The sequence below is a fragment of the Nelumbo lutea genome, chromosome 1, assembly GCF_056320005.1.
Source record: "Nelumbo lutea isolate HS-2025 chromosome 1, American lotus-T2T, whole genome shotgun sequence".
NCBI lineage: Eukaryota > Viridiplantae > Streptophyta > Magnoliopsida > Proteales > Nelumbonaceae > Nelumbo > Nelumbo lutea.
The window spans coordinates 183,838,202-183,851,515 of record NC_142684.1 but is presented as its reverse complement, the minus strand read 5'-3'; the positions used below and the strand labels follow the sequence as shown (position 1 = coordinate 183,851,515).

Here is a 13,314-nt window from a genome sequence, read left to right as displayed (position 1 = left end):
TTTCCCTCCTATCTCAGTGACGGAGACTGCGAATTGTCTCTGGAAATGTGAGAAATCACATAGAGTGCATGGAGCCAATTGTTTCAGCTACATAACCCCACCACCTTTCTATGAAGGATCATATCCACTCATCATATGAGCTTTCCCTTTGGCCTCTGTCAGACAAGGTTCATTGCCATTTTAGGTTAAATCTTTATGTCCAGTGAGTGCTTACCCATCATATTCGTGAACGCCAAGGTACCGTGAGAGAGTCTTTCATTTTCTGGTAAGCCCCTTCCACATCGGTCTATGACGCCTCTATCATCTTATGAAACATTCTGACAAATCCAACAGCAAATGGATAGCCCAAATTTATCTTGCATTTTCTCATTACTGAAGGACCCATCATCATGTTAATGATGGAAGGCCTTTAGAGAGTTCATCATATGAATCTCTCTATCACATGCACCCATATTGCAGGATTGAACAAAAGTTATGCCCTAGTTTGATTTAGGTCAAACCAAAGTGGCTCCCACTGACTTTCATAAAGCCAAATTTCTTGTGGGCCCTAAACGGCTAGGGTTTCGCACGGATCCTTTTCAGGGGTGTGGGGCCCACCACTGAGAGAGGTCATTCAATGACCCAAAGGGACACCATGGCAATGATGTGCATTTAGCCATGGTGTGCGCAAGAGCCACTATCATATCTGCATGGGCCAAGTACTTATGACCCATGTACGTTGCACATCACACATCCATACATCACATGCAAAGATAGAATTGATCCAATCAATTAATATCTGTAAAGCCCATTATTAAAGCCCAATTTAATCCATAATATTACTGATTAAAATTATCTAGGTATATGGGCTGAATAGCAGTTAGCAGTTCGGCCCATATAGCTTTTCTGCAATTAGTGGGCTTTAGCGGTTTTAACTCTTTAAAACCAGGCCTTATAGGTGTGGGATGAAATTAAATCTCATAATTAACCATCAATCCCTTGACCCAAAAGTGGGAAATTAGGGCTGACATCAACCTCCATCGAACCACAGATTTGGTCCAATCTGGTTTGAATGAGTCTAGGGTTTGATTTTTAATTCAAGCATTAATTCAAGAAAACGATCTGAAATTAATTACTGATCAAAGATAAACAGAAATCAGTAACAAGGCTGTTCGCACATCTCAAACCTGCGAAATAGATGTTAGATCACAGTCTGCAAATCACAGATAGTGATTTCTCCTACTGCGAATTCTCCTTCTCTAGCACATTCAGCTTCAATCTTGGAATAAAATAAATAGAAAAAACTCTAATTTTTCTATTAATATTACATCATATCAAATACCTATACATTCAGTCTAAAAATAAAAAAAAAAAATTATTTACAAACCAGAATGTAAAAATCTGCAAATCGTAGATATCTTGCGCCAATAAAGATTTCGATCTCCTTTGTACGAACAACCCATAAATCAAGAAAATCATAAAGAACAATTCTGAATAAATTCTAGACTTGTAAAAATTAATTCAGATTATTCGCCCTTGATCTGGGAACCGATTTCCCAGAAAAACCCTAATCTGCGTAAATTGGGTAGAACACCTTTTGCCCATTTGCACAGGTTCAGATCTAGTCTATTTCGGTTCAAGATTTGAACCATGGCTCTGATACTAGTGAAGGGATGAGAGATCCATCATATGGATAGCCAAACCCTATAGGAAGGTAGGGCGAAATTTCAAAATCTTCTCTCTCTCTCCCATTTGGGAATTGCGTTCCCTGTTTTAAAAAATCTGCATTTTCAATGATCAATCTTGAACCAAGAACCGAACCAAATCTGAAACCAAAAGGTAGGAGAGGTATATACCTGAATCCCGAAAATCCGGGGATACCAGCACGCCACTACGTGGTGATCCCGAAAATCCCTTCGGCAGTTCCCAGACTTCACGGGATCACGTCGCGTAACAACCAGCGTTATCTCCCCCAACCGATTCGAGAAAACTCAATAAACCCTATCAGTTATCCCACATTAACGCGGAAGCGGATCTCATCATGACGATGATTCTGGAACCACTACGCGAAACCCGCGAGGACTCCATTATATAAGGGCTCCACCCCCCGGGGGTGCAAGGTATACATGATTTTCCTACTCTCAAGCTCTCTACTTTCAAAGCAACTTCAGCTCGCTACTAGCCTACTGACTTAAGCATTGGCGCAACCTCACCGGGTTAGCATCCCCTGGTTCTCTGATATCCTTGTAGATTCAGTCCGCCGTTCGTTTGGAAGCCAAATCACCTCCAGTTGGGAGTAGCTAGATCGCGCTACATCAATTAGTGTCGTATGTGGGAAATGCTACAAGAAGCCTCTTTCCATCAAGAATCACAAACCCAGAATCCCTGGCATCCTCCAGCAACGCCAGACAAAATAATGAGATGAATGTCTCCGGGGGAAACCTCAGATCCCGACCGTGTGCATCGATCAGTTTACCATACCGCCCTCCGTGGGTGGGGTCCCAACGCTGACCGTGCCTCAAGAAACTATGCCAGTGAACGCCCTACTTCCTCCTATAGTGGGTGCAACTTTTGTTGAACCTTCAGTGGTTCCCCCTGGAGTCGGACAACATCAGCTTGACGACCTGGTACACTGTGTGCGAGCTATTCAAGCCCAAATGCAATAGGTCCAACAATTTTAGCACTACTAGCAATAGGTTCTACACCATATTTACCAGCAGTAGTTCCCACCGCTGCAATAGAATCAATAGTTAGTTCCACCTCGATATCCGGCTGCACAGCAGAATAAGTCCCATCGTCAGAACACTCGCCCTCCTCGCCAGGGAGAGACTTCCCAGATTCAGCATCCCCTTGGGAGCCAGATCTTGTCCTGCGGCAGAAGGGAAAGGCAAGTTACTCCTCCCACTTCGTAGAACGTGAACAGGTCGAGAGACACTTAGCCCGCCAAAGCTACTTCACTTCGGCCCTCGCAACATGAAGGTTCGCTAGCAGGGAACCGGTTCGGGGTTTTGGCCGCAAACTCCAGGCGAGGCCCCTCCATTCATAGCAGCCAGCATCAGCAGTCCAAACCACTCTATGCCAGGACATTACCCAACCACACTGAGGTTAGCAGCACTAATGCGGAGCCAGTCAAGCAGCAGCAAAGGCGGCATCCTAAGGCACGTCGAACTGTAGTTCCAAGCCAGCTCTTTGGACCTAGTCAACCTGAGCAGCCTAAAGGTAAAGAGGAGGCAAGCTCAGAAGCCACAAAGATCGCTCCCCTCCTCTTCGGGTCATCTCCTTTGTCCTTTGATCTCCTGGCGACCCCGATGCTGAAGAACTTCAAAGTGCCTTCATTAGATAAGTACGATGGGTCGTTCGACCCAAATGATCATGTAGACTCGTTCCAGTCCCATATGCATCTAGCTGGGGCCAACGAGTCCTGCATGTGCGTTGCCTTCTCTACGACATTCAAAGGAGTAGCTCGCACATGGTACAAGAACCTCACGCCTGGGAAGATCAAAAGTTGGGCGCAGTTCGTGCAGATGTTCACCTCGCACTTCATCACCAGCAAGAAGTGTCCAATGTCACAAGAAAGCCTCCTCAGCATAGTCCAGAGAGAAGGGGAGTCGATCCGAAGCTACATCAAACGCTTCAACGACACCTATTTACAGATTCCTGACCTGGATCCTGATGTAAGACTCATGGCGGCAAAGAAGGGTATTACCCACAAGAAATTTAAATGGCACGTAGTGGCAAACAAGCCCATGGACATCACTGAATTCCTCAAGCTCACCGACCAATTTGTCAGGACCGAAGAGATGAATCAGAAGAATGAAGCCCCAGTAGAGAAGAGAAAAAGAGAAGATGACAACCCAACCAATGGTGGCAGCAAATGAAGAAAAAGCAAGTCCCCGACCAGGGGGAAACAAGCCAGATCGGCATTTCCGAACTCCTTCGGTTGAAAGGACAAGCTACACGCCCCTCAATGCAAAGCGGGGAGAAATTCTTATGGCGATCAAGGACGCCTCCTATGTGAAGTGGCCACCTCAGTTGAGGGGAGAGCCCACCACTAGAAATAAAAATGCATATTGTCATTTCCACAAAGACCACAATCATAGTACCGAAAACTATAGAAATCTTCGTAACGAGATCGAAGAGCTCATCTATCACGGATACTTGAAAAAAATTGTACAAAAGGAAAATAAAAACCAAACAGATCGGCTGGGGGAGCAAAGAAGAAATGCTCTTGAGTCTAGCAGCAGGCAGAGTGAGCAGCCGCAGAGACAATTTCCAGAAGAGAGACCGATTCGCGGAGTAATCAACATGATTACTGGTGGGTCCATCATCGCAGGCTGCACCTCAGCAACAGGGAAAGCCTCGGTTTGTGAACTGAAACGTGAAGAGCAAAATCTACCAAAGCGACCTAGGCTCGAAGACCCCATATACTTTACAGAGGATGATGTGCGCGGGGTTCAGTATCCCCATGACGATGCCCTGGTAATAAAAATGAGATTGAGTGACTTCGAGGTAAAGCGCATCTTGGTAGATTCGGGCAGTTCAGCTGACATCTTATTCAAGGACGCCTTCGACAAGCTCCAACTCCAGGAAGGTGATCTCAAGCTAACAGATACACCCTTAGTGGGCTTCGGCAGCGAAGAGGTCAGACCGCTAGGATGAGTTTTAATACCCATAGAGGTCGGCACGTGGCCTAACATTGCGAGGTTTGAGCATACATTCCTAGTGGTCACGACTCCCTCTCCGTACAATGCCATAGTAGGTCGGCCTATTACCCACGCACTTCGTGCAGTGGTTTCCACCTACTACCTAGCCATTAAGTTTCCTACGGACTGTGGAGTAGGGGTAGTGCGAGGCGACCAGCTCGAGTCTCGCAAGTGCTATGTTGCCACTCTCAAGGGGAAGGCTAAGCTAATGGCTAATATCGAGCTCGAGCGACTTGTGGAGTATCCCGAGGAGTGAGCTACACCAACAAAAGAGACGGTCCACATCCCGGTCTCAAAAGAAGATCCAACCAGAACTCTCCATATTGGTGCATCGATCGAGGAACCACTCCATTCTCAGCTGGTAAGTTTTTTAGTTGAAAATTTAGATGTATTTGCATGGTCTGCGGCAGAGATGCCCGGAATAGATCCAAGAATTATAACTCACAAGTTGAACACCGATCCTGTAGTTAGGGCAGTTAGACAGAAAAAATGCAATTTTGCCCCAGAGCGCTGGAGGATAGTCGATGAGGAGGTCTGGAAGATCCTTGCAGCCGATTTCATCAGGGAGGTCCATTACCCGAGCTGGGTAGCTAACCAGTTCTGGTAAAAAAGGCTAATGGTAAATGGCGCATGTGCGTCGATTATACTGACCTGAATCAAGCTTGCCCAAAGGATTGTTTCCCACTCCCTAAGATCGACAGTCTAGTGGACGTGACCTCAGGGCCCGAGTTGCTGAGTTTTCTAGACGCATACTCAAGATACAACCAGATCAAGATGGACCTTGCCGACAAAGAAAAAACGGCATTCATAACCGAGTTGGGGTTGCATTGTTATAAGGTCATGCCTTTTGGACTAAAAAATGCCGGGGCGACCTTCCAAAGATTTGTAAACAGAATCTTTGAGCCATTGATTGGCAATAAGGTTGAATGTTATGTAGATGATATGGTCGTTAAGACCCATTTTTCAAAATTTTTAATAAATGAATTATGATGTGTTTTTGAAATTTTGCGCAAGTATAACATGAAACTAAATCCTAACAAGTATGTGTTCGGTGTCAGCTCAGGTAAATTCTTGGGCTACATAGTCAACCGACGTGGCTTTAATGCCAACCCAAAGAAAATAAATGCCATCCTAAATATGAGGCCACATTGTAAATTGAAGGAGGTTCAAAGGCTGAACGGTCGTATAACCGCTCTAAGCCGCTTCATGTCCAAGTCGGCAGATCGCTGCCTGCCTTTTTTCAAGGCAATTAAGAAAAGTAAAGGCTTTGAGTGGACCGAAGAATGCCAACTCGCCTTCAATGAGCTGAAAAAATACATAGATAGCATCCCGATTTTGACCCGATCCGAGGAGGGAGATGTTTTAAAGCTATACCTCTCCGCAAGCGATGAGGTAGTCAGCTCGGTACTGATAAAGGAAGTAGATTGGGTCCAACGACATATCTACTATGTCAACAAAGTTTTGTAGGCGCCAAAACAAGGTACCCGAAGATTGAGAAACTGGCATATGCGCTGGTCATAGCAGTTCGGAAGCTTTACCCATACTTCCAAGCCCACACCGTCGTCATCCTCACCAACAAACCTCTAAGGCAAATCCTGCTCAACTCCGAAGTATCTGGTAGATTGATGAAGTGGACCATCGAACTCAGTGAGTACGACATCCGATACGAGCCTCGGACAACAAATAAGGCCCAAACCTTGGTCGATTTCATTGCAGAATGTACCTTCAACATCACAATCCCTAAATTGATCGAGGTCGAGCATAGAGAGGAAACTTCAACCAGTGCAGCATCAATCCCGATTAGAGACAGGCCGACCTGGGACAAGGAGCCCTGGATCCTCCACGTAGATGGCTCTTCCAATCAACAAGGAAGCGGGGCAGGCATTATTCTGTACGACCCAAGCAGGGTAAAGCTGGAGTACAGACTTCGGTTTGAGTTCGTTGTGTCTAATAATGAAGCAGAGTACGAAGCATTATTAGCTGGACTCACTCTAGCGAACGAAGTAAAAGCTAAGCACATCATCATCTGCGATGATTCCCAACTCGTGGTCAACCAGGTCACCGGCGATTATGAAGCTCGCGACCCCACCATGGCTGCTTATCTAGCCAAGGTCAGGGAAGTTCTACGCAGCTTCCAGTCCTATTTCATTAGGCAGATTCCAAGGTCTGAGAATGCTGAGGCTGATGCCTTGTCCCGATTAGCCAGCACAAGCAACAACACCATGAGAACCATGTAATAGAGAACCTACCTCGGCCTAACATTCTCGGGGGGGGGGGGGGCAGAAGAGGTCGCTCCTGTTGCACAAGCAGAGCCGAGCTGGATTGACCCACTCGCAAGCTACCTGCTTCACGGGACCCTCCCTAGAGATCGCAATGCAGCCAGAAGGGTAGAGCGTCAGGTAGCCAAGTACATCATGATAGACGGATGGCTGTACTAGAGAACCTTCACGCTCCCCTAGTTGCACTGCTTGCGACCCTCGGAGGTCGAGCTCGTTCTCCATGACACTCATGAAGGCCTGTGTGGCAGACACTTAGGGGGCAAGGCTCTCGCCCAGAAAGCGCTACGGCAAGGGTACTATTGGCCCATAATGAAAGCAGATGCACTCGAACTTGTCAAGAAGTGCGATAAATGTCAAAGGCATGCCAACATCCACCACCGACCTGCTACCGACCTCAAGTATCTCACTAGTCCGTGGCCCTTCACACAGTGGGGAATCGACATTCTTGGCCCATTCCCGCCAGCGACAGGATAGAGGAGATTTTTGGTAGTAGTAGTGGATTACTTTACGAAGTGGGTGGAGGCAAGATAGCCCACAGCATACAAAATTTCTTTTGGAGGAATATAGTGTGCCACTTTGAGCTACCTTGGGTGCTTATCTCCAACAATGGTAAGTAGTTCAAAAATATCAAATTCCAGAGTTGTGCACCGAGAAGGGGATAGGGCAGAACTTCACTTCGGTGGCACACCCTCAGGCAAACGGGCAGGCAGAAGTCACGAACAGAGCCATACTCTGTGGACTAAAGGCTCGCTTAGCCCGAGCTAAGGGACTATGGGTAGACGAGCTGTCCAAAGTATTATGGGCTTACCGAACCACCGTTAAGACCGCCATGGGTGAAACCCCCTTCAACCTCACCTATGGCACAGAAGCAGTGATCCCAGCCGAGATCGAGGCACCTACATTACGCCCGGAGGCATACAACAAGGAAGCAAATGACGACGAGCTCCATACCAACATCGACCTGGTGGAAGAAGTACGAGACCTAGCATACATCGGACTGCAGCCTACCAGCAAAGGGCGCTTCGGTAATATAACGCCTGGGTCAAGAAATAGCACTTCCGTGTCGGTGACCTGGTCCTCAAAAAAGTCATGGTACCTGAGCTCGGAGTCGGTAAGCTCAAACCGAACTGGAAAGGCCCCTACCGAGTGAGATGGGTACTCGGGGAAGGTATGTATGAATCGAAACCTTAGAAGGAAAACAAGTATCTCGAGCATGGAACATCAGCAACCTAAGGCGGTACTATGAGTCACTCTTAGAAGTCCAAGGACTAAAGTGCCGAGCTGATAAAAGACCTTGGCACTATGATGAGTCCCAGTTGCCTCCTCGGCATGGGCACACAAGACCCAGTCGCCTCTTTGGCATGGGCAAAACCAAGGGTAAGGAGGGCGGACTGTGAATTGCTCCCAAAGCCAAAGGGTTAAGGTGTCGAGCTGACAAAAGACCTCGGCACCACATAAGTCCCAGTTGCCTCCTTGGCATGGGCATACAAGTCCCAATCGCCTCCTCGGCATGGGCAGACAAGACCTAATTGCCTCTTTGACATAGGTAACTTACTTCGTGCCTAAGGTATAGACAGCTCGGGTATAAACCCTACGATGTCTAGCCCACCTCGGCATATAATGAAAAAGTTGAACCCCAGTAAAGGGACAACTAACATCATCAAGTAGCCCGCATGCAGACAAGTCGGGTAGATACCCTACAATGTCCACGCACCTCAGGTACATCGTGCGAAGTTACCCCTATTTGTAGTCCAGCTCGGTAGCTTGACAGTTCGGGGTAACCTATACTTATTTGGTTAGTTTTCCAATTAGAGAATTATTTGCACTTGGCAAAAAAGTGTATTTCATTAATGTGAGGAGGTCGTTACTAAAAAAAAAATAGAATTCTCTACTATAAGCCGAGCTCACAGGCCTGGTATATACAACATTGAAGATTTAATGCTCTTTGCCCTTGCTCGAGGCCTCAGTAGGAGGATCAACCCTTTCATCAGCACCGGCCTCTCCGATGTCAAGCAGCTCATCGTTAGTCTCTGCCTTAAAGTCCAGGTCTTCGGTGGCTTCGATGGCCATTTCATCTGTAACCCTCGAGGTGGTGATACCGCTTAGATCAAGCTACGGAAACTCGTGCCTAGTCAGCCACCAACTGAGCTTGAAGCCCATGCGGTAACCCTCCATCCCGACCTCGATTAGCTCTCCCTGGAACTCCTCTGAGCTCTTGTACTCTTCAACGACCTTTGCCTTGGACTCTTCCATCGTCTGAAGGAGTACCTCGGTTTGTTCCTTGACATGGGCTTCGAGGTTCTCCACCTCTCGCTTCAGCACCGCCTTCTCGGACATCAGCAATGAAATGAGCTCCTTCTGAGCCCGGGCATTGTCCTTTAGCTGGTTGATCTCATTACTGGCCATATTCAGCTTGGCGTGAGCTTTGCAAGACGAGGACTCAGCTGCAAGAGCCCGCTTCAAATGTAGCTCAGATTGGTACGACAGAGCGTGCATGATGGAGTTCACCTACCAAGAGAACAATAGTTAGTACCAGAAGAGTTTTAAATACGAAATTGAAGAAGTCAGGATGGAAATTACCACCATGTAGTGAGTAGCCGCTCGAGCTCCGAGCTGAGTGACTGACAACTCGGCCTATCTAGCGACCTCTTCGGCATACATTGCGCTTTTGCTCTTGAGAAGACTATATTTCGAAGTCAAGATGCTCCGAACTGCTTCTTCACTACCCGAAGAAGCAGTGGTTGCAGAGCGGGCTCCGAAGATGCCTCTTCGAGTGCACGATGCAGGGAGCCCTTCCACGGTTCCTTCTCAATCAGATCGATTACTAGAGGTTGCACATTATGGGGCTGTTCGGACTCAGGCACGGTAGCCTACGGTGATTCGACGCGAGCTCTTTTGGCAGCTCGCTTCTTCTTCCCCTTCATCCGACCAAGGAGTTGATCTGCAGCGAGCTTCATGGGAGCTACAACGAAAGCAGAACATCAACAACATTATCAGAAATACAGTAAAAACACAAATAGAGACGATCTACCAAGACTCAGGCCAGCCTGCACAAGCTTGTCTTTAGGCATGTAGTCCGCAAAGTTGAGGCCGAGCTTCGCCCAAGATTGGAGCACTTCCCTTGTTTTCAGGTCCATTCTGACACTGGGATCCTAAATGGCTTCCCTTCAATGGGTTGGGAAGGGCCGTCCCTCAGTGTTTTAGACCACGAAGTAACCCCTCTTCCAGGCCGGGACCCTATTTGGGAGCTCGTGCAAAAGCTTGAAAAGCTTCAAGACTTCTACAATCAAGGGGTGCAACGGAAGATGAAGACCAGCTACGAGTTGCTCCTCGAAGATCACGATCTCGTTGTGATCATGCTCCCAAGGGAAGTTGCCTAGTGGAAGACTATAAATGAGGTCGTTCGGGAGATTGTATCGAGCTATCAGGGCCTGGAGCCTGTCTGTTGTCATTGTTGATGGGCCAAAATTGTCTGGCACCTGACCTCGGTGCGAGGTGGATGCTAGATTACCAAAGGCCTCTCGCGCCTTCTGAGGTGTCTTCACCTCGGGAGGGCCACGGACTGCTTCCAAACCCGAAGTAGCTTTAGTATGACTATCGACTTCATCTTGAAGACTGTCGAAACTAAAACTAGACATGAAAAAGACAAACTGAATCGAAGAAGAGAGATAGGAAAGACTTACCAAGGAGAAAGACCGAATTGAGAAGAAACAATGAATTGGAAGACCCGAGCTAAGGAGCTTGAATGCGACCTCAGACCGAAGGCTAATGAACTTATGGCGAAGAAAATGAGTCTCGGGTCCCCCTATTTATAGCCATTGTACCGGAGAATCAACGGTCAAGATCAAAGCAATCCAACGGCTCCTAAGAAAACCAGTTGCGCAACCTCAGAGCTTAAAATCGGTTTAGCGCACTTTTTGACGTCTGTGGAGTTTGTAGATCGCGTGACATCCGCAGATAAACTAGACGCGACCCGACTTATCATTGGTTGAAACGAGTAGCCGAACTAGCCTGACCAACGATTCATCCGACAAAGTGGCCTGGACTTCGAGCCAAATCCACTTGTCACATCATGAACTCCCCGCACCAGGTCTGGACCCCTAGCTCAGGGAGTGGGGGGCAATTGATGAAAGGTGATTTGGCTCAACCTCATAACAGGGGGGCACGTAGACACGACCTGATCAAAAGATGACAACTCAGCTTAATGAGTCCATAGCAGATCGAGCTCAGGTACCCAACCACCCTGAGCTAAATTGACCTTGGAACAAGTTCACCTCGGGACGAGATCGACTCGATACCAGATCGCAAACAAGAACAGTCCGATGCCAAGGCACTCCGGCATCCAACCCAGTTCGGGACTTAAAGACATCAGTCTGGGGATACCAGCACGCCACTACATGGTGATCTCGAAAATCCCTCTGACGGTTGCCGGACTTCACAGGATCACGCCGCGTAACAGCCATCGTTATCTCCCCCAACCGATTCGGGCAAACTCGATAAACCCTATCAGTTATCCCCCATTAATGCGGAAGCGGATCTCATCGTGATGAGGATCCCAGAACCACTCCGCGAAACCTGCAGGGACTCCATTATATAAGGGCTCCACCCCCCGGGGGTGCAAGGTATGCGTGATTTTCCTACTCTCAAACTCTCTACTTTCAAAGCAACTTCAGCTCACTACTAGTCTACTGACTTAAGCATCGGAGCGACCTCGCCGGGTTAGCATCCCCGGGTTCTCTGATATCCTTACAGGTTCAGTCTGCCGTTCGTCTGAAAGCCAAATCACCTCTAGTTGGAAGCAGCTAGATCGCACTACTATATATATTTGTATGAATATAAGTCTTTTAAATATCAAAGAAGTAAAGAAATACTTTGCATTCTTCTTAAACAATGACAAACCCGATATAATATTGCATGGAAAAGAAATACAATTGCTCTAAGCAATTGTATTTTAATATTGAAAGAAAGCCACAAAATCTTCTATTTATAAAAGAAAATAATCATAAAATAAACTAATAAATTGCATTGGACTAATAATTTCATAAAAATAAGGGGCCATATTGGGTGTGCTCTGCTTGATGGGTTTAGGGGTAACCCAAGCCGACCAAGCTTAAATCCAAAGCTGTTCTTCGCTCTACTTTATTCTGTTTCTTTCTTATTTTCTATCAATCCAAACATAGCCTAAGAAGCCAGGCCTCCAATCTGAGGCCCAGACAAAGGAAAGCCAAATGGCCCAAATAATGAGCTACCCAACCCAATTCCAGTCCAAGTAAACTATACCAATAGTTTGGATGCATTCTGTATTCCAGGCTCAAATCACACATGGGCTTAAGTTGGATTGTGTTGTGGATCAACCCAATCAAGAGCCAATACCGAAAAGCCAAGCCCAACCCAAGCTTCATTGGTGTTTGAATTGGGTACAACTACTTTTCGCACCTAATAAAAAATCTAAAGAAAACAATAACTTAAAAAAATACAGGAGACGAAGATATGAGAAGATGGCTTTGTAACATTCTTCAAATTAATCTAATGAGCTTAATATATAAAACTTAAGTTTTAAGGAATCAGAGTAGAAGAATCTTAACCAATTTAATACGGAACTTCTAAAACTGACACATGTTTCATTTACCTGATTGATGATAAATTTACAAAAGTAAGTAACAGAAGAAAAACATCTATCCCTCTTTCTTGAGTACTTGACAGTTCGTCTCTTATTCAGCACTGAACATGAGTAGCCATTATCTTTTTAACCATAATGAGCTACAACCATAATCATAATCATTAGCTTTTTAACCATCATAAGTTTCCGCTCCATAATCTACACGGAGCAGGATCACTTGCAGAAAGGTGTTGCAGCAAACTTTGTTTCTCCTCTTTTACCGAGTGTTTTTCTTTTGTGATAGAAATTGTAATGGGCCTATTGACATATTTAGGTCTGTAGTTTTTTTTTTCTTTTTTTTATTTCATGTTTTTTTATAGGAAATAAAGAAGTCATGAAACCAGGTTTTAACTTTTGGTGGCAACTATGAACGACTCCACTGTTTACACATTAAAGACTTCTTTACTTTTCCGACAAAAAAAATGGCAATTTTTTTATGAGGCACTTATTTAATCTGGTGAGTGCTAACAGTGGTGTCTATTCAACATGGGCTCATTTTGTTGGCGTTTGTTTTTCTATTCTTGATTTTGGAATCATCCCATGATCAAGAATCAGGATGATATTCTACACCACTCAGATTTTGGAGTGTAGGAAACTATTTATTGGGTGGTGTTCATGAATATTTTTGTTTTCGTTTATCTTTAAAATCGCCACATGGGTATTCACCACTAATTTGTATGATTTTAATTCTTTC

The 13,314-nt window shown here is 46.0% G+C and overlaps 1 protein-coding gene across 1 annotated transcript; it reads left to right on the top strand.

Annotated features, from left to right (window-relative positions):
- Nucleotides 1-3,825: 3,825 nt before the first annotated feature.
- LOC148879719 (uncharacterized) lies at nucleotides 3,826-4,638 on the top strand. The gene has a single exon (XM_088975170.1). The coding sequence runs from the start codon at nucleotides 3,826-3,828 to the stop codon at nucleotides 4,636-4,638; it is 813 nt and encodes a 270-aa protein (XP_088831296.1).
- The last annotated feature ends 8,676 nt before the right edge of the window (nucleotides 4,639-13,314 follow it).